Source organism: Dipodomys merriami, unplaced genomic scaffold, assembly GCF_024711535.1.
Source record: "Dipodomys merriami isolate MVZ:Mamm:240054 unplaced genomic scaffold, mDipMer1.0.p SCAF_2, whole genome shotgun sequence".
In the NCBI taxonomy this organism is placed as follows: domain Eukaryota; kingdom Metazoa; phylum Chordata; class Mammalia; order Rodentia; family Heteromyidae; genus Dipodomys; species Dipodomys merriami.
The window spans coordinates 43824273-43842631 of NW_027203381.1; the positions used below are offsets into that span (position 1 = coordinate 43824273).

General features: G+C 45.9%; 1 protein-coding gene across 1 annotated transcript in view; it reads left to right on the forward strand.

The window, feature by feature from the left end:
• The window catches only part of Emilin2 (elastin microfibril interfacer 2), a 50865-nt gene that overhangs the window by 12365 nt on the left and 20141 nt on the right, over positions 1–18359 (forward strand). Inside the window, exon 3 of the mRNA XM_070029484.1 lies at positions 17460–17638. Coding sequence (XP_069885585.1) covers positions 17460–17638 — 179 coding nt within the window. The remainder of the gene's footprint in view (positions 1–17459; positions 17639–18359) is intronic.

Sequence of the window (18359 nt, forward strand, 5' to 3'; positions counted from 1 at the left end):
GTAGTGGTGATTTCGACAGAGCTCCAGGGCGGGGGTGGGTTTTGCAATCAGCCATTCATGAAGACTTGTCTCGAATTTTCAAAAGCCTCTAGCCCAGAGCTCTTAAGTGCTGTTCTTCTTCCTTTTTTAAATTATCTTTTTTTTTGGGGGGGGGTGCTGGAGATGGAAGCCAGTTCTACAGCTCGAGACTCCCTCCTCCTCCTCCTCAGCTGTGTGAATGGAGGTCTTGGGCAGGTAGATAGTAGGAAGCTTTTCTTAGTATTCCAAACATCCTAGACTCCCATGTCCAGGCTGTAAGGCTGACAGCGTGCAGACCTGGCTGGTGTGTGAGGTTTTTAGAGGCTCTTCAGGAGCTGCCCAGATGAGTGTGCACCATCATCTCCCAGCTCCACGGGACAGGCAATGTGCCCCTCACAAACACGGGTTACATCATCTTCTGGCCACTAGCTGGAGATTTGGAGTCATTTTGTTCCAACATCGCAGAAAATAAGTACAAGACAATACGGAGTTCCTGCTCACTGCAGGACAGAAGGAAAGCAGAAACAGCACTGTGGCTCCATTCCTGAACCAAAGAGCAAGGCACTGCTCAACACCCTTTGATAGTCATTACCCAGAAGCTAGTGATCCCGATTGGTGGTCACTATGTTAGTCTGTCTTTCTCTTTTAAGATGGGCAATCTCATTCTCCCGCCTCCCCTTTTGTTCGTTAAAAAAAAACAGAATCTGCTATGTAACCTTGAACTCAAGCTTTTCCTGCTCAGCCCTTTTGGGTGTTGGGATTACAGGGGTATGCCACCACACCTGTTGATCCTTTTGTTGTTGCTATTTGGTTAGTACTGATGATCAAATTTAGAACAGAGTCTTGAGTTCACAGTCCTGATTGTGCTTCCTAAGGAGATGCTCTGCCACTTAAGCCCTGCCTTTAATTCCCTTGGATTGGTTATGTTCTTGCTTTATGCCCAGGCCAGTCTAGACTGCAGTGATCGTACTTGTGCTTTCCTGTGTTACTAGGGATGACCGAGTATGCCCACTGGGCCCAGCCATTGTTCTCCCCCACAGCTGGGATAATATTCCTTACCTCGCCCAGCATTGGTTGGGAGGGAGTCCTGGGAATTTTTTTTTCTGCCTGGGGGACCTAGAACCATTTTCCCTAGCCTCTGCCTCCCAAGTAGCTAAGATTATAGGCTGGAGCCACTGTGGAGTGTGGTGACCTTTTTTTTTTTTTTTTTTGTATATATGTTTTCCTTTGATGCTGGGAACTGAATTCCGGGCCTTACCCACGCTAAGCAGGTGCTATATCACTGAGCTACACTCTTGCTGTGTTTTCAAAATGCTGCTACCTGTCCTCTTAGTGTTATGTGAGTACTATTTCCCCAAATATGGACAGTTTGAAGGAAGTTAAAAATGTTGTTTTGACTACCTTCCTTACTGATTTCAATAATTGTACTTTAAAGGTACAGAAATCAGTGTTCAACCTGAGCCCTGAATAGACAACAACTTCTGGTGGTGTTTTTTACATGCTAAACTCAGACTCTACCACTGAGCCACACTCCCAGCCAGATGTGGAGATTTAAAAATACTTGGCTGCCAATGTATATAGTTATTTCTTAACCAAGAGCTTTATTGGCATATGCAGGTACATGTAGTTATTTTTAAAAATAATCTCTGTATGCAGATACATATAATCCTTAAACAATAGCTTTAATTTTGTTAAGCTTTACACACTGGAAGGTGTATAACTTAATATTCCAACATGTGGCATGCTCCTGTAAAATCAACTTTACAATCAAGTTGGTGCACATCTCCTTTACCCCACTCCTAGTCCCCCCACCCCTTACAGCCACCTTCCCCTCCCCCCCAAGCCCCTCCATGGGAACCATAGAGATGCTTTCCATTACTATAGATTGGCTTGCATTTTCTAGAGTTGTCTGTAAATCACGTCATATGGTAGACGGTCTTCTCTTTCTTTGATCTGGCTTCTTTCATTGAGCAGAATGACTGAGATTCACCATACTGTATGGAGCATCTCTAGCTGATTAACTCTTCCTCCTGTAGCAGCACACTTGTGTGTGCATCAGTGTCTTGTAGCTGACAACTTCTGATGAGTTTGAATGTGGAAGCCATTTATGAGTTTTCAAAACTCAAAACCTGTTATGATTTTTCTCATGAACAATGGGAGATAGTAAATAGATAGCAGATGTTGAGATAAGCCATAGAAGAGAAAAACAATCACATTTCACATTTCTAGTCCTGGCAAATGTTAAACATAAGTAATTTGGTAGAAAGCTCAGTACAGTTGAGAGAAGACTTAAAATTCGAAGACTCTTAGTTACTTGGTTTTATTAAACAAATATGTAGTGCAGGGTCCGTGTCTGACCCAGAGCTACACACAGTGGGGCACACTCCTTCCCATACCGTTCAGAAAAGTTCATGTCCAGCAGATGAAATGAACCAAATAGAAATAATTATAACACATCAAATGAGGATTGCAATGATTGCAATGAGAGAAGCACAAAATGTTTGGGAGATTCAGAAGTGGAAGAAATGATTTGTAGCCAAGAGGAATCTGAGAACCTGCTTGGAAAGTGGTGACACGGTGGCTGGGCTTTGAAGGGTGGCTCTAGTTGAGTATATGCAGATGTGATGGAAGGCCAGGGCCAGTGTAAGCCAAGCAATGTGACCCAGAACCAAAAGGTAGGAAGTGAAGGGACTGCTCCAAGGAACAGCCAATAAGGTGTCGGCAGGCTGGGTTGTCCTGAGGGTTGTGAAGGACAGATTGGTTCCAGACTTTGCTCCTTGGGCCAAAGGGGAGCTTTGCCCCGTTGTCTCTTCTTAATCATATGAAGTCTGTCTCTGGCTCCAGTTTCCCCTTTTTTTTTTTTTTTTTTTTTTTTTGTCGGTCGTGGGGCTTGAACTCTGGGCCTGGGCGCTGTCCCTCAGCTCTTCAGCTCAAGGCGAGCGCTCTACCACTTGAGCTACAGCACCACTTCCGGTTTTCTGATGGTTTATTGGAGATAGGAGTCTCATGGTCTTTCTTGCCCGGGCTGGCTTTGAACCTCGATCCTCAGATCTCAGCCTCCTGAGTAGCTAGGATTACAGGCGTGAGCCACCAGCACCCGGCTTTCCCCTTTTTTTTAATGGACAAGAGTCAGAAGAAGACCTGTGTGTGGAGGTGCTCGCACATGCCCGCACAGTACTGGTGCTTGAAGCTCAGGGCTTGAGCACTGTCCCTCAGCCTTTCGCTCAAGATTGTTGCCCTACCACTTGAGCCTTTTGGTAGTTAGTTGGACATAATATCTCAGAGTTTCCTGCCTGGGCTGGCCTTGAACCATGATCCTCACATCTCAGCCTCCTCGAGCAGCTAGGATGAACAGATGTGAGCCATCTGTTCCCACTTAAGGCCCATCTTAGCGATTTCATTTTACTTTGATTATCTTTACTTGGAAAAATGTCCTTTTTTCCAAATAAAATCACCTTCTATGGTATTTGGGGGCTGGACTTCCGATATGTCTTTTGGGAAGTAATTCAAATCCATATGACACGTCTGGAGCTTTGGGCATTGTTTATATAGGGTTGGCGCACCATTGGTTTCCCCCTATCACTGGTGGGATGCCACAGCCAAGTGTCTTATATCTCAAAGCAGTTGGTGGGCAGCTACAGGTGGCCCAGAGCAATGGGGCTGAGAAGGAAGAGAAAGCACAGAGAGAGCGCTTTGAATCTGAAAGGAGGATGCCACAGTAGACAAAGGCCATCGCAAAGAAACACAGGGTAAAAGGATGTTGGGATTGTGGCTTTTGCAAGAGAATTTGAGCAATTCATAAGGGAAAGGAAATAACCCAAAGTCGAGTTCTTGTTCCTCTTGAGTACAACCCCCTGGGAAGTCAAGCGTGTGGTGCGCATCATGCTGCATGCTAGTAGTCCAGGCCAGCAGATGTTCTCATGGTCCAGACTGTGGGAACTAGGAGGATGAGTTCATTAGGGAGAGATTGGGAGATGGGTGTTGGGTATTCGGACTTCAGGAATGAGCAAACAGAATGGAAGTTTGAGAAATGGAGTAGTATACAATTTGGAAAGAAATTGCCTACCCCCACCCCCCAAATATTTAGAAATATGAGCGCCCTCCTGGATTGCTCAGCATCATTGGCTGTGGGACACATCACCCTTCTCCTCCTCCCCATATTAGCACAGTGACTTGGTGTAGGGATGCCTCCCAAAGTGAAGAAATCAAAGTAAAGAATGTGGACTCCCTGGAGCACGAGGCTTGAGCTATATTTCACGGGGCTGGATGCAGCCAGCACTTGGATATGATCTCATTTTCAGCAATGCAAGTTTGCTCAAAAAGAGGCTTCCAATATTCTAGCAAATCTAAGAATAACAATTCCACTATCTATTGCAGTTTAGTTGGGACTCAGCCTTGCAGCTGAGTCGCTGTGGGTCTCTTTAATCTCTTCCTTTAGGACTGTGGAATTGTTCTTTCCTCTGGGAGAAGGAGATGGTTCGTTGAAGGGGAAGATCTATTATTACTTGGTCTGGCCAGGGAGAAATAACTTAGAGGCAGAAAAGAACTTCAGCTTTTGAAATCTAACTTACCATTCTAAGTGCTTAAGGAAATTAATTCAAGAGGGAAGAGAAAAATAAGCAGCTTGCTTACTGTTGTGGTTTCTCCTTCAAAATATATCCTTTGTACACAGAAACACACAGTGTTCTATAAGTGTATTTTTGTTTTGGAACACAGTACTTTTGTCTCTGATCTGCTATTTAATACAAATACATACACAAAGCTATAGTGTGACCTGATTTTAATTGAGCTCATTAATCTGACTTGTACAAGTATTCATGAAATACATTTTGTATGCAGAAATTGGATTTCCTCAAGCTTTCTGGTTTTTAAAATCTAGATTAATGTCCCTAAAAAGTCAAATGTTTTCTATTCCCTTAATTCCAGGTTACAATTTCTATGCAGAGATCTAATTTAAAATGCATAATGTAGCAGAAAAAAAATGTGAATTCTTATTTCTGTATTTGAGCTTCATGCTGGAAGGAGGCCCCTTGATTCTTTCAGTTTGTCTTGGGCGGGGACTTTTCTAGAATTGGAATGGTGCCACCGTCCTGGGAAAGGCATCCACCCCTCACACTGCATAGATTGTCTTTGTAACTCACATGGGGTTAGTGGCAGGCTCTGACTGTCGGGAGGGCACCGGGTTCAGATGGGAGGCATTCCTCAGCTGGGGCAGAAACTTTTTTCCTTCAATGATATTCTAAATTCACCCCTCACTTCCAACTTGCCCGACTTGTTTCCTAACTTTAAAATGTCCAACCACATCTGCGTTTGGCAGAATGTCAGTAAATATTAAAAGCTCATTTTATTTATTCATTCATTGACAGTAAAAAAACAAACCACAAATCCACAACCAAACCAAAAATAACAAAAACATTTATCACAAGAAATTCCTAGAGGGGCTGGGAAGGTGGCTCAGTGGTAGAGTGCTTGGCTTGCATGCATGAGGCCCTGGGTTCGATTCGTCAGCACCACATAAGCAAAAAAAGGAAAAGCCAGAAGTGGCGCTGTGGCTCAAGTGGTAGAGCGCTAGCCTTGAGCTGAAGAGCTGAGGGACAGCGCCCAGGCCCAGAGTTCAGGCCCCACGACTGGAACCAAAAAAAAAGAAATTCCTAGAAAATCAGTCCATTGTTAGTGCCTAAACAAGAATTCTAAGACCAAAGTTGATGAACATGAATGACTGCATGAAAGGGAAGGGAATTCTGACTTAGCAACCTGGATGGCTCTTGCACATATTATGATAAGAGAAATAAGCCAGGCACAGAACAAAAAAAATCCTGAGATCCTACTTACATAGCTACTTACGTTAGACTGCTAGTTGCCAGTGGCTCTGGGATGAAGAGCTGGTAATTCATTTGGACAGTTTCAGTTTGGGAAGACTAAGATGTCCTGGAAGCCTGGTGTTGATGGCTCATGCCTGTGATCCTCGCTACTCAGGAGGCTGAGATCAGAGGATCCAAGTTTGAAGCCAGCTCTATAAAGAAAGTCCATAAAACTCTTACCTTCAGTTAACCACCAAAAGGCCAGAAGTGGGGCTGCGCCTCAAGTGGTTGAGTGCCAGCATTGAGCAAAAATATAGAAGGGACAGCTCCCAGGCCCTGAGTTCAAACTTCAGTACTGGCACCAAAAAAGAACTCCTGAAGATCGATGGCAGTAATGGCTGCACAGCTATGTCAATGTGTTCCTGTCACACTGGCATTTAAAAATAATCAAGTTAGGCTGTGCTGTAGACCAGTGCTAGAGTGTTTGCCAAGAAGGCACTAGGCTATGGGCTTAATTCCCCAACATCAAAAACAAGTAAAATGGGGCTGGGGTGGTGGCTTAGTGGTACAGTGCTTGCCTAGCATGCATGAAGCCCTGGTTTTGATTCCTCAGTACCATATAAACAGAAAAAGCCAGAAGTGGCGCTGTGGCTCAAGTGGTAGAGTGCTAGCCTTGAGCAAAATAACTTCAGAGACAGTGCTCAGGCCCTGAGTTCAAGCCCCAGGACTAGCAAAAAAAAAAAAATAGTTAAGACACTGCATGCCATGCTGTGTATACTTTACCTCATATCCTTAAAAAGTGAGTTACTAGCCAGGTGCTGATGGCCGATGCCTGTAATCCTGGTTGTGCAGGTGGCTGAGATCTGAAGATTGCAATATGAACATATCTGTTGTAGCTAAGCAGACTCTTTTTTTTTTCCCATCATGGGTCTTGAACTGTGGGCCTGGGCACTGTCCCTCAGCTCTTCAGCGCAAGGCTAGTGCTCTACCACTTGAGCCACGATGCCTCTTCTGGTTTTCTGGCTGTTTATGGGAGATAAGAGTCTCCTGGACTTTCCTGTTCAGGCTGGCTTTGAACCGAGATCCTCAGATCTCAACCTCCTTAGTAGCTAAGATTACAGGCATGAGCCACTGGTGCCTGGCGCTAATCAGACTCTCAATCTCCAATTAACCAGCAAAAATTGGAAGTGGAGTTGTAGCTCAAGTGGTAAATTGCTAGCCTTGAGCAAAAAAGTCAAGTAAGCGTGTGAGGCCACACACACACACACACACACACACACACACACACACACACACACACACACACACACACACACACACACACACACACACACACACACACACACACACACACACACACACACACACACACACACACACACACACACACACACACACACACACACACACACACACACACACACACACACACACACACACACACACACACACACACACACACACACACACACACACACACACACACACACAGCTACATGGCCACACAATGAATGGTGTGTCCTGTAGCTCAAGTGGTAAATTGCTAGCCTTGAGCAAAAAAGTCAAGTAAGCGTGTAAGGCCTTACACACACACACACACACACACACACAGCTACATGGCCACACAATGAATGAATGGTGTGTCCTGTTGCTCTGTGGAAACAGTAGCTCTGGACACTGTATGGTCTGCCCATCGTGGTGAACAATTTGCATCTCTCTGATATGCCTTCTTCTGGGGAAGTTGTTCCTAGTTTCTTTCTCCATCCTCTTTCTTCACTCCAGTTATTGTATACACCCTGAATGAAGGCAGAGCAATCAGGCAGGCTGTTGAGTGGAAGGAAGAGAGCTTATCAGAAAATTTGTTCTTGGTAGATCCTAGTTCAGTGTGTCCTTAGAGCAGCATTGGACTTTCGATTGGTGCAGTTTTAGTACCTGAGTCTAAATAAAATACAAGAAAATGCCAAGTGTAGCCTTAGCTGTGCAACAGCGGGCTAGACCATCCCTCGCCACAGATGTGTGGTTATTTCAGGGAAGCATCTATTTGTCTTTGTAGTGGAAGGAGAAAGAATTGACATGAAGATGTGAGCAGATGTGTGCCTCTGGTTGATTCAGGGACAATCTTGTGTCCGGTCTGCTCAGTAGAATTGTTTGTTGATCGAGTTCTTCATGCTCCTAAGTACTTGAAATATGGCTCTCATGACAGAGGGCTGTTATCTATGCAGGAAACATCGTAACTGTGTAGTAGGCTTGAACTCAGGACCTTCCATTCTTCTTTATTTTGTTCTTTGCTGGTGCTCTACCACTTGAACCTGACCTCCTCTTCTGGCTTTTTGCTGGATAACTGGAGAGGAGTCTTGTGGATTTGTCTGCCCAGGCTGGCTCTGTACCTCAATTCTCAGACCTCAGCCTCCTCAATAGCTAGGATTATAGGTGTGAACCACAAGAATGCTTGACTAATTTGGTGGTTTTTAAAAAATATTTTGTTTTATCCTCAGATCTCAGCCTCCTGATTAGCTAGGGTTGCAGATGTGAGCCACTGGTGCCAATCATAAATAGACTTTACATATAAAAAATCATATAGAAATTATATAGTATATATAACTTTTTATATATACTTATATATACTTTATATAATGATCTATCTATATCTAGATCTATATGTAAAGAATATCTCTATATATACTTTATATCTACCTATAAGTAGATATAAAGTCATATATAATTTAGTTATACCTAATTTCTAGTTATAGTCTTTATATAGAAACCATAGAAACATATATCCATTATATATAAAGTTACATATAATTTAGCTATATTATGTATGCTTTCAAGTTATATATAGTCTTTATATAGAAATTATAGAGATATATATCAATTATATATATATATATCAATTATATATCAATCATTTAATTTAGTTATACAGTAGCCTTTGTTTATAGGCTGTATAAATATAGATATATGTATTATATATAAAGATTATATATGTATTAAAGTCTAACAAAACTTAAAAAAATATTTTGTTTTATTTTTGCATTCCAGGATTTTATTCATTTTGGTTTTTTTTTGGCCAGTCATGGTGCCTGAACTCTGGGCCTGGGCACTGTCCCTCAGCTCTTCAGCTCAAGGCTAGTGCTCTACCACTTGAGCCACAGCATTACTTCCAGCTTTTTCTGCTTATGTGGTGCTGAGGAATCGAACCCAGGGCCTCATGCATGCAAGGCAAGCACTCTACCACTGAGCCACCTTCCCAGCCCCTCATTTTTAATTCAATAAACTTTACATATTCATTTTTTTGAGTTTGAGTATATTTATTTATTTTATTGTGAAAATACCATATAGAGGGGTTACAATTACATGGGCAAGATAATGAGTACATTTCTTATCAAGCATTGTTGCTGCCTCCTTTGTTTACCCTTCCCATTCCCCACCCCCCTCCCCATCCAGCCAAAGTTGTAAAGTTCGTTTTTTGACATAACGACTTGTACGTCTCATTGTTGCAATGGGTCCACCTGTATCCCTATTTAAACGATTTGTTTTTGTGTGTGTGTGTGCGCGCGTGCATGTGTGTGCATGCACACAAGTGCGCTGATCCTAGGATTGAGCTTTTGTGCACAAAGCTAGCTATCACTTGAGTCATAGTTTCACTTCTACCTTTTTGGTGAGAGTTCACATGGACTTTTCTGCTCAGGTTGGCTTCAAATCGTGATTCTTAGATCTCAGCTTCCAGAGTAGTTATGATTACAGGCATGAGCCATCACTGCCAGGGTTAATTTAGTGTGTATGTGTGTATGTGACTGTGTGATTGTATGTGCATACATGCACATGTGCTAATCCTTGGCAGGCTTGAACTCAGGGCATAGGCACTGTCCTGAGCTATTGTGCACCAGGCTAGCTCTCTATCACTTGAACTACAGCTTTACTACTAAGTTTTTGGTGGTTAATTGTAATGAGAGTTTCATGGACTTTCCTGCTCAGCCTGGCTTTGAACTGCAATCCTCAGATCTCAGCCTCTTGAGTAGCTAGGACTACCACTGCCTGACTTAATTTAATTTTAATTTCTGAAATTAGTCACAAGTATAAAAGGTAGTCACATGGGGCTAAGACCACATGGACAGCATAGTCTGGGTCACTCTGTGGTGTATGATTTCTGTGCAACCTATGATGGCCCAGTGGTCTGAAGCTTGATTCAGTTCTAGAAAGATGCACTAATTTATATCCACTAAGATTTGACTAGAGAATAAGTGATATGTATGATAATGGCAAAAGTAGATGTAATACTGTTGCTTTATTAATCATTGGTTCAGTTAATGAGTGCTTACAACAGGAAAAACACTGTTTAGACATTGTTTGTTGTTGTTGTTGGTGGTGGTGGTCATGGGGTTGAACTCTGGGCCTGAACGCTGTCCCTCAGCTCTTCAGCTCAAGGCAAGCACTCTACTACTTGAGCTACAGCTCCACTTCTGGTTTTCTGGTGGTTTATTGGAGATAAGAGTCTCATAGACGTTCTGCCCAGGCTGACTTTGAGCAGCGATCCTCAGATCTCAGCCTCCTGAGTAGCTAGGATTAATAGGTGTGAGCCACTGGTGCCTGGCTTAGACATTTTTTTTGTTTGTTTGAGATACAGCCTCTCAACATAGCCCAGATTGGGTTACACTAAATTCAAGATCCTCGTGCCTCAGCCTCTTGAGGTTCTGGAATTATGAGCATGTGTCACCATGCCCAGTGACAATGTACTATTATTTAGTACTAAAATGATCTATTGGGGATCTAGTCAGTGGTAGCGCTTGCCTTGCATGTGAGGCCCTGGGTTCTATCCTCAGCACTGAAAAAAAAAAACCTCTCAAGCTGTGAAAAACATGGAGAAACCATAAATGCATATTGCTGAGTGAAGGAAGCCAAGTAGGAAGTCTATGTACTGTAAGATTTGAACTATATGACATCCCAGAAGGGTGAAACTGGGAAGACAGTAAAGAAATATCAGTGGTTGCTGGAGGAGGAGAGACAAAGAATCGGGACACAGAGGACTTATAAGCAATGATACAGTAGTAATGGACAAATGTCATTCTGTAGTCATCCAAACCTATAGAATGTACAGCCCCCAGCATGAACCCCAGTGCCAGCTGTGGACTTGGAGGACCTTGTGGACCTTGAAGCTATCAGTTATGACACATGTTCCATCCTGGTGGGGAGTCGATGCGAAGTGTCTCTTCCTTCCCTCCATTTTTCTATGGACTTAGACTGCTCTTTAAAAAATGTATTTAAGCCAGGTGCCCGTAGCTCACACCCGTAATCCTAGCTACTCAGAAGGCTGAGATAGGAAGATTTCAGTTCAAAGCCATCCCAGGCAGGAAAGTCCATAACTCTCTATTAACCACCAAGTCCTCAGAAGTGGAACTGGGGCTCAAGTGGGGGCATGCCAGCCAAGCTCAAGCCCCAGGACTACAAGAAATCAAAATCAAATAAAACAATGTATTTAACACCAGGTACTGGTGGCTATTCAGGAAACTGAGAGCTGAAAATCAAGGTTCAAAGCCAACCTGGGCAGAAAAGTCCGTTTGACCCTTATTCTCCATTTAACTAGCAAAACGCTGGAAGCGGAGGTACGGCTCAAATGGTAAAGCACCAGCCTTGAGCAAAAAAAAGCCAAGTGAAAGTGCAAGGCCCTAAGTTCAAGTCCTAGTAAAGGCACAAAAACAATGTATTTAGAGAAAGTTTTTGAAATGATGTTGAGTGAGCAACACTAAGAGGAGTACTTGCCCTAATGATAATTATGGCCTTACAGGGAGGAGAATGAATGCTGCCCAACAGATGCAAGTGAGCATATGTCTGCTGTGACTTTGCAGGGATACAGACATGTCAGCAGGGACCCTTTCAGTCTGACAGTCCTTGAACTCCCAGTCACCATTTCCACTCCTCTTCTTGCCACCCTCTTTCCCACCAGGAGCTCTTCACACACCTGGTGTCTTGATGTGGTGTTAGCTTCATAACCCTTTTAGCCTCCCCCCCAGAAGAGGTTTGTAGGAAGTGGGGAGTGTGTGCAGGAGCTGGTGACAGGGTAGCAGGTGCAGGGCTGTAGGTCAGCTAAGTGTTGCAGCCCTGAGGGCCCCCGGGATGTCCTCAGCAGCTGTGGCCAGCACTTGGCGGTGGGACAGGGTGTTGTTCTGGCTCCTCTTGAGCCTGGGAGGAGCGCCAGGCCTGCAGCCACCACACAGCTCCCCTGGCCAGTTCTTTGGCTGTGGTCCCTGGGCCTATCTCCTGTGTTCTACTGGCCCAGGGGGCAGGGGACACTTGGCTGCTCTGTCTGAGCTTTGCTGCCCTGTGTGGTAGTTGATGAACTGATTGCTGTGGTCCTGGGGTTTGAACTCAGGGCTTCACACTCAGAAGGCAGGCCCTCTACCACTCAGATCTCAGCCCTGTGTGGTGGGCCGGGGAGGAAATGGAACCCAGGTTTGGAGAATCTTCACTGATCCCACTTGATGTCTACTTGGGAGTTTGTTGTTATTGTTGTGTTTGAGGGGAGGGTTGTGGTTTTGCTGCTTGGTTTTACTTTATTTTTTTGGCATTTGTTTGTTGTGAGACAGGTTTTTGTTGTGTAGCCAAGGTTGGCCTTGGATTCACAATCCTCCCTTTGTCTCAACCTCCATTAGAGTGGGGTCGGGTAAAGCCTGGCCTTTGTTTTGGGCAGTTAGGGGGATGGATCTTGGGCCTTCCTGCCAAGCAAGCTCTCTAATGCTGAGCCACGCCCCTGCCAGCTCCTGACAGTGTTTACAAGCAGGAGGCTGGAGGAAGGGGTGTAGCTTAAGTGGTAGCCTCAACCTGGCCCTGGTGTTTATAAGACCCTGATTTCTCCTGGGATAAGCCCAGAGCTTGGTGGAGCTAGATAACTGCTATTTAATGATCCCCAGATTCCCACAGAGGCGGCCCCAAGGCTGTGGCGCAGGACTCAGTCACGTGGGGGACCCCTCGTCGGGCATGGAGGAATCCCTCCAGCAGCTTCCCAGGCCTGGAGGTAGCTGGCTTGACAGGGACGCCTGTCAACCTGAACAGCGGAAGGGGAAAGTGGGAGTGGGGGGGAGGTGGAGATCCAGAGACCTGATCTAAGGAAGAACTCTCTCCAAAGCATCATCCCCCTTAGAAAAACCAAGCCATGTACTGGTGGAACCCGGACTTTCTTAGCCGCTGGCTTCTGTGGATCGAAGTTTGGTGGGCTATGGCCTATTATTGCTCTTCTCTTTGTTTTTCTTTTCCTTGCCTCCATCACCCTCCCCCCTTCCCTCCTCCGTTTTTTCTTTTTGTAGTGGTCCTGGGGCTTGAACTCAGGGCCTGGGCACTGTTCCTTAGCCTTTTTGCTCAAGGATGGTGCTCTGTCACTTGAGCCACGTCTCCACTTCTGGCTTTTTGCTGGTTAATTGAAGATAAGAGTCTCAATAGACAGCCTTGCCCAGGCTGGCTTTGAACCATAATCCTCATCTACTTACTGATGAACCAGGTCTAGGTACACACATACGTTCCCATTCTGTGTTGAATGCCAGGAGGAGCAAAGCCTTTCCAAGTTGCACACTTCTCCAGTGCTGAGATCTGCTTGAGTACACAGGATCATGAAGTGTAATTGCTCTTTCTTTAAACGTCTAGGGATTCTTTGGGTAGGTGGCGTGGGAGGGCACCAGCGTGGGTTGTACTGAACTGAGTTAGATGATCAGGCATGAAATTGCTGTGTGTGTGTTGGTGGGGAAGACAAGGCTTTCCACCCTGTTTTCTAGAACATCTCCAGGTTGCCTCTGAGTGCTGGGAGGACTGTGTAGAGCATGGAGAGAAGGCTGGGGTTCAGTTCCAGTCCTGCCACGCCAGGCTGACTGAGCATGAGCAAGTCACGTTACCTGTGTGCCTGTCCTCACCTCTGCAAAGGGGACAGTATACGGAGTGAGCCCTGGATGGGGCTGTGGTGTGGAAAGAGAGGATGAAGGGCCTGGAAGGGGGACCTTCGCCCTGCTCCTGGTCCTCCATCCTCCAGGAGCATCCCTTTGCTTCTTCCACCCCAGGCCTACTACATGCGAGCTGTTGTGAGGACAGCTAGCAACAGTGGTTTGCCCCGCCCCCCAGGCTGGTTGGCAGCTGGGGTTGGGGATCCTGGGTGGTGAGAGGTGTGAGGACCTGGGGGGGGAGGGGGAAGAGCCTCTTCTGCGCAGCCTCTACAGGGGTGCTGCTGTCCTAGTGGAGAAGCTCCTCACAGGGAGGACTCGGTTGTGGTTCTTAACCCTCGGAGGAGATGTCAAAAGTGCATTACCACTGGGCACCCATGGCTCACACCTGCAATCCTAGCTGCTCAGGAGGCTGAGATCTGAGATTAAGGATTGAAACCAGCATGGGCAGGAAAGTCCATGAGACTCTTATCTCCTGTTAAAAGCCAAATATTGAGCTGTGGCTCAAGTACGCAAGTGCTAGCCTTGAGCCAAACAGCTCAGGGACAGCGCCCAGGCTCTGAGTTCAAGCCCCAAGACTGGCACAAAACAACAACAAGAAACCAAGCAAACAAAACCCCAAACTAAAGTGCATGCCCTGTAGAAAGCTGTGATTTCTTAGGAAGGTGACTTTGAGGCCACTGCTCCAAGGCTGGCGTGTGACATGGCGTTGCTCGGCTGGCGGAGCCCGCAGGCTCCTGCAGCCCGGCAGCTGGTGGTCCTGAGCTGTTCATGTGTGGTGCTCAGCAATCCCAAGAGAGTGACACAAAGCCTGCTTCTTTCTGGAAATTGGCCCCTAGACAAGGCCAGATGCTAGGGCTGCTGTGAGAGATGAAGAGCGAGTGAAGAGTGCCCGACAGAGAAGCCAGGGTTCCAAGCCAGAAAGGAGCCATTGTGGTATACAAAGGAGAGCTGACAGTAGGGCTCTGGTGGCTCACTCATGTAATCCTCGTGACTCAGGAGGATGAAATCTGAGAATCACAGTTCAAAGCCAGCCTCAGAAAACATACCCAAGAGACTCCTCTTCAGTTAACCAGCAAAAGCCCATTAGTAGAGGTTTGGCTCAAATGGTAGAGCACTAGACTTCAGCAAAAGCTAAGGGATAGCCTGACACTGGTGGCTCACGCCTGTAATCCTAGCTACTCAGGAGGCTGAGATCTGGGGATTGCAGTTCAAAGGCAGCCTGGGCAGGAAAGTCTGAGACTTATCTCCAATTATCAACCAGAAAACCAGAAGTGGTAGAGTGCCAGCCTTGAGAAACAGCTCAGGGACAGCACCCAGGCTCTGAGTTCAAGCCCCAGGACTGACCACACACACACACAAAAAAGCCTAAGGGAGTGGTGCTGTGGCTCAAGTGGTATAGTGCTAGCCTTGAGCTGAAGAGCAGAGGGAAAGTGCCCAGGCCCAGAGTTCAAGCCCCATGACTGACCAAAAAAAAGCCTAAGGGTCAGTGCCTAGGCCTTGAGTTAAAGCCCCCAGTAACACACACACACACACACACACACACACACACACACACACACACACACACACACACACACACACACACACACACACACACACACACACACACACACACACACACACACACACACACCACACGCACGCTCACACACACACACACACACACACGCGCTCACACACGCATGGCTGTGCTTAATATACCACACAGCCATGGCTTTTGACTGAGCTATGAGCAGAGATACTGAGGGACTCAACTGGTCTCATGCCTCATGTTCAGCTGGGCTGTTGGGTTGTCACTGCCGGCTATAGATCCAGGCCTCGCCCCTTCTTTGGAGACTGCGTGGTTCCCTTGTCTATCAGGGAATATGCACTTTATTTTTTCAGTTTTTGCAGTGGGGAGGATAGAACTCAGGGCCTCATGCATGCTAAGCAAACAAACACTGAGCCATAGCCCAGCCCTGGAAGAATCACTTTGTAAATAGAGCTTCTATATTAGTTGGCTTTCAGTTATTATCATGAATAGCCTGAGATCAATCGGCTCATTTATAAAGAGAAAAACTTCACGCTGGCTCATGATTTCATGAGCTTTATGGCTTTGGGGCCTGTGATGGAGGAAGCTGCATCTCTTGTGGCAGCCTGGGAGGCAGAATGAGAAGCAGGGAGTTCCGATATCCCCTCAGTCACCTGACTTCCTGCCGGGAGGTCCTGCCACCTGAAAGTTTCCCTCACTTCTCAGGAGCACTGCCAGCTGGTCAGAAACCAAGCCTTTCACACAGGCCTGCAACGACCGCTTTGCCCAGACCTTAGCAGCCTCCTGATCCACTTCCTGATCCCCATCCTTGGCAGTACGGAGCAAGGTATCCTGTAAAAACACTTGCACAGAAGAGCAGGAGATGTCATCCCCGGGGCCGCAGCCTGCTGCCTTTGTGAGAGTTAGGGGAAGAAGGGGCAAAGCTGGATTGTATAGATTGTAGGGGAAATGAACTTGAAATGTTTCTTTAGAACATTAAACCTTGAGTGGCACCAAAAAAGAAAAAAGAAAACTAAAAAGAAAAGAATTCCCATAGAGCAGAGAGCTATAGAACAGAAGTTGGTGAACAGTTTGTTGGTGAAACAAAAACTCATTTGGGAGACTGAAAAGTGTCCACATTCAATTGGGATTGTACGTTCAAGCTGCATGCATGTATGTGTGTCATGGTGTTTGGGATCAAACTAGGGACTTAGACATGTTAGTGCTCTACCACTGAGTTTATCCCCAGCCTACTAAGGTTTGTTGTTGTTGTTTGTTTGTTGCAGCAGTATTGAGGTTTGAATTTGGGGCTTTGCACTAGCTCAGCTTGTTTGCTCAGCTGGTGCTCTGCCCTGTTTTCTGCTGATTATTTGGTAGATGGAATCTTGTGGACTTTTCTCCCTGAGCTGGCTTTGAATCATGATTTCTGGATCACAGTCTCCTCAGTAGCTAAGATTGTGGGTCATGGGGCTTGAACTCTGGGCCTGGGTACTGTCCCTAAGCTCTTCAGTTCAAGGTGAATGCTCTACCACTTGAGCCACAGCGTCACTTCTGGTTTTCTGGTGGTTAATTGGAGATAAGAGTCTTACCGATTTTTCTGCCCTGGGCTGACTTTGAATTGCAGTCCTCAGATCTCAGCCTTCTGAGTAGCTAGGATTACAGGCGTGAGCCACCAGTGCCCAGCTCTCATGAGTTTTTTTAAGGTCTGTTTACCCAGAATCTACAAAATGCAGGAGCTAGATATGGTAGTACCAGCCTGTAATCTCAGCACTCAAGAGGCTGAGATCTGAGGGTTACAGTTCAAAGTCAGTCCTGGCAAGAAAATCTGTGAGACTTTGATCTCCAGTTCAACACTCCACACCTCCCCAAAAGACCTGGAAGTGGAGCTGTGGCTCAAAGTGGTAGCCTTAAGAAAATAAAAAATCTCAGGGGCCCAGACATTGAGTTTAGGCCCTGGGACAGGTACATACACAAAAAACAAAAACGAAGAACAAAAATAAAAATCTTCTCCAACCCAGAAAAGATGGAGGCGAGAGTGGGGAACCTCTGCCATCCTGGACAACTCCAGAGGGCCCAGGCTGAGCAGAGGCTCTGTGGGCAACCCCTCCAGGACAGCCTGGTGGGAACAAGGGGTCCCAAGGCGGTGGGAGGTGGGAATTGCTCCTCACAACAGCCACTAAGGAGATCCTGCCTTTCCATCCGCAGGTATCGGGTAAACTTCAGACCCAGGTACGTCACCAAGTACAAGACAGTGACACATTTGGAATGGAGATGCTGCCCTGGATTTAAAGGCACAGACTGTCAAGAGGGTCCAAAGGACCCCGCTGCGAGGACCCTCCGCCCCACACCCGCACGGCCTCGCCACAGTGTGAAGAAAGCTACAGGTAACGTGTGGTCTCCCGGGCTTTGCGGAACATGGGCTCCTTTGGTATTCCCAGTGCTCTTTTCAAAGGGCAGGATATGATATGCAAAGTTGAATGAATATATTCTGACAGCTGAAATTCATTTGCAGCAGCAGAAGCAATCGAATGACACTTTGTTGCAACTAGCTTGCTTTATTAGGGCGTGAAAGAAAGTACATTACAAATCAAGAGCTATGGGGCTGGGAAGGTGGCTCAGTGGTAGAGTGCTTGCCTAGCCTGCATGAAGCCCTGGGTTTGATTCCTCAGTACCACATAAACAAAAAAAAGCTGGAAGTGGTGCTGTAGCTCAAGTGGTAGAGTGCTAGTCTTGAGCAAAAAGCAGCTCAGGGGCCAGGCCCTGAGTTCAAGCCCAGGACTGGGAAAAAAAAAATCACGCTGAGGGTTTGAAGCCATCCCAGGCAGGAAAGTTTATTAGGCTCTTATCTACAATTAATCAGCACAATCCAGAAATAGAGGTGTGGCTGAAGTGGTAGAGCATCAGCCTTGAGTGAAAAAAACCAAGCAAGAGCACTATGCCCTGAGTTCAAGCACATATACACAAGTGAACATTTGGATGAATTCAGACTAGTGTACCTCCAGGCCTAGTGTCAGGTGCAATGATTTTTTTTTTGTTTTGTTTTTACTTTAATCAGCAAGATCTATAAATCTTAGTTTATACAAGTTAAAATTGTCTTTTAAAGTA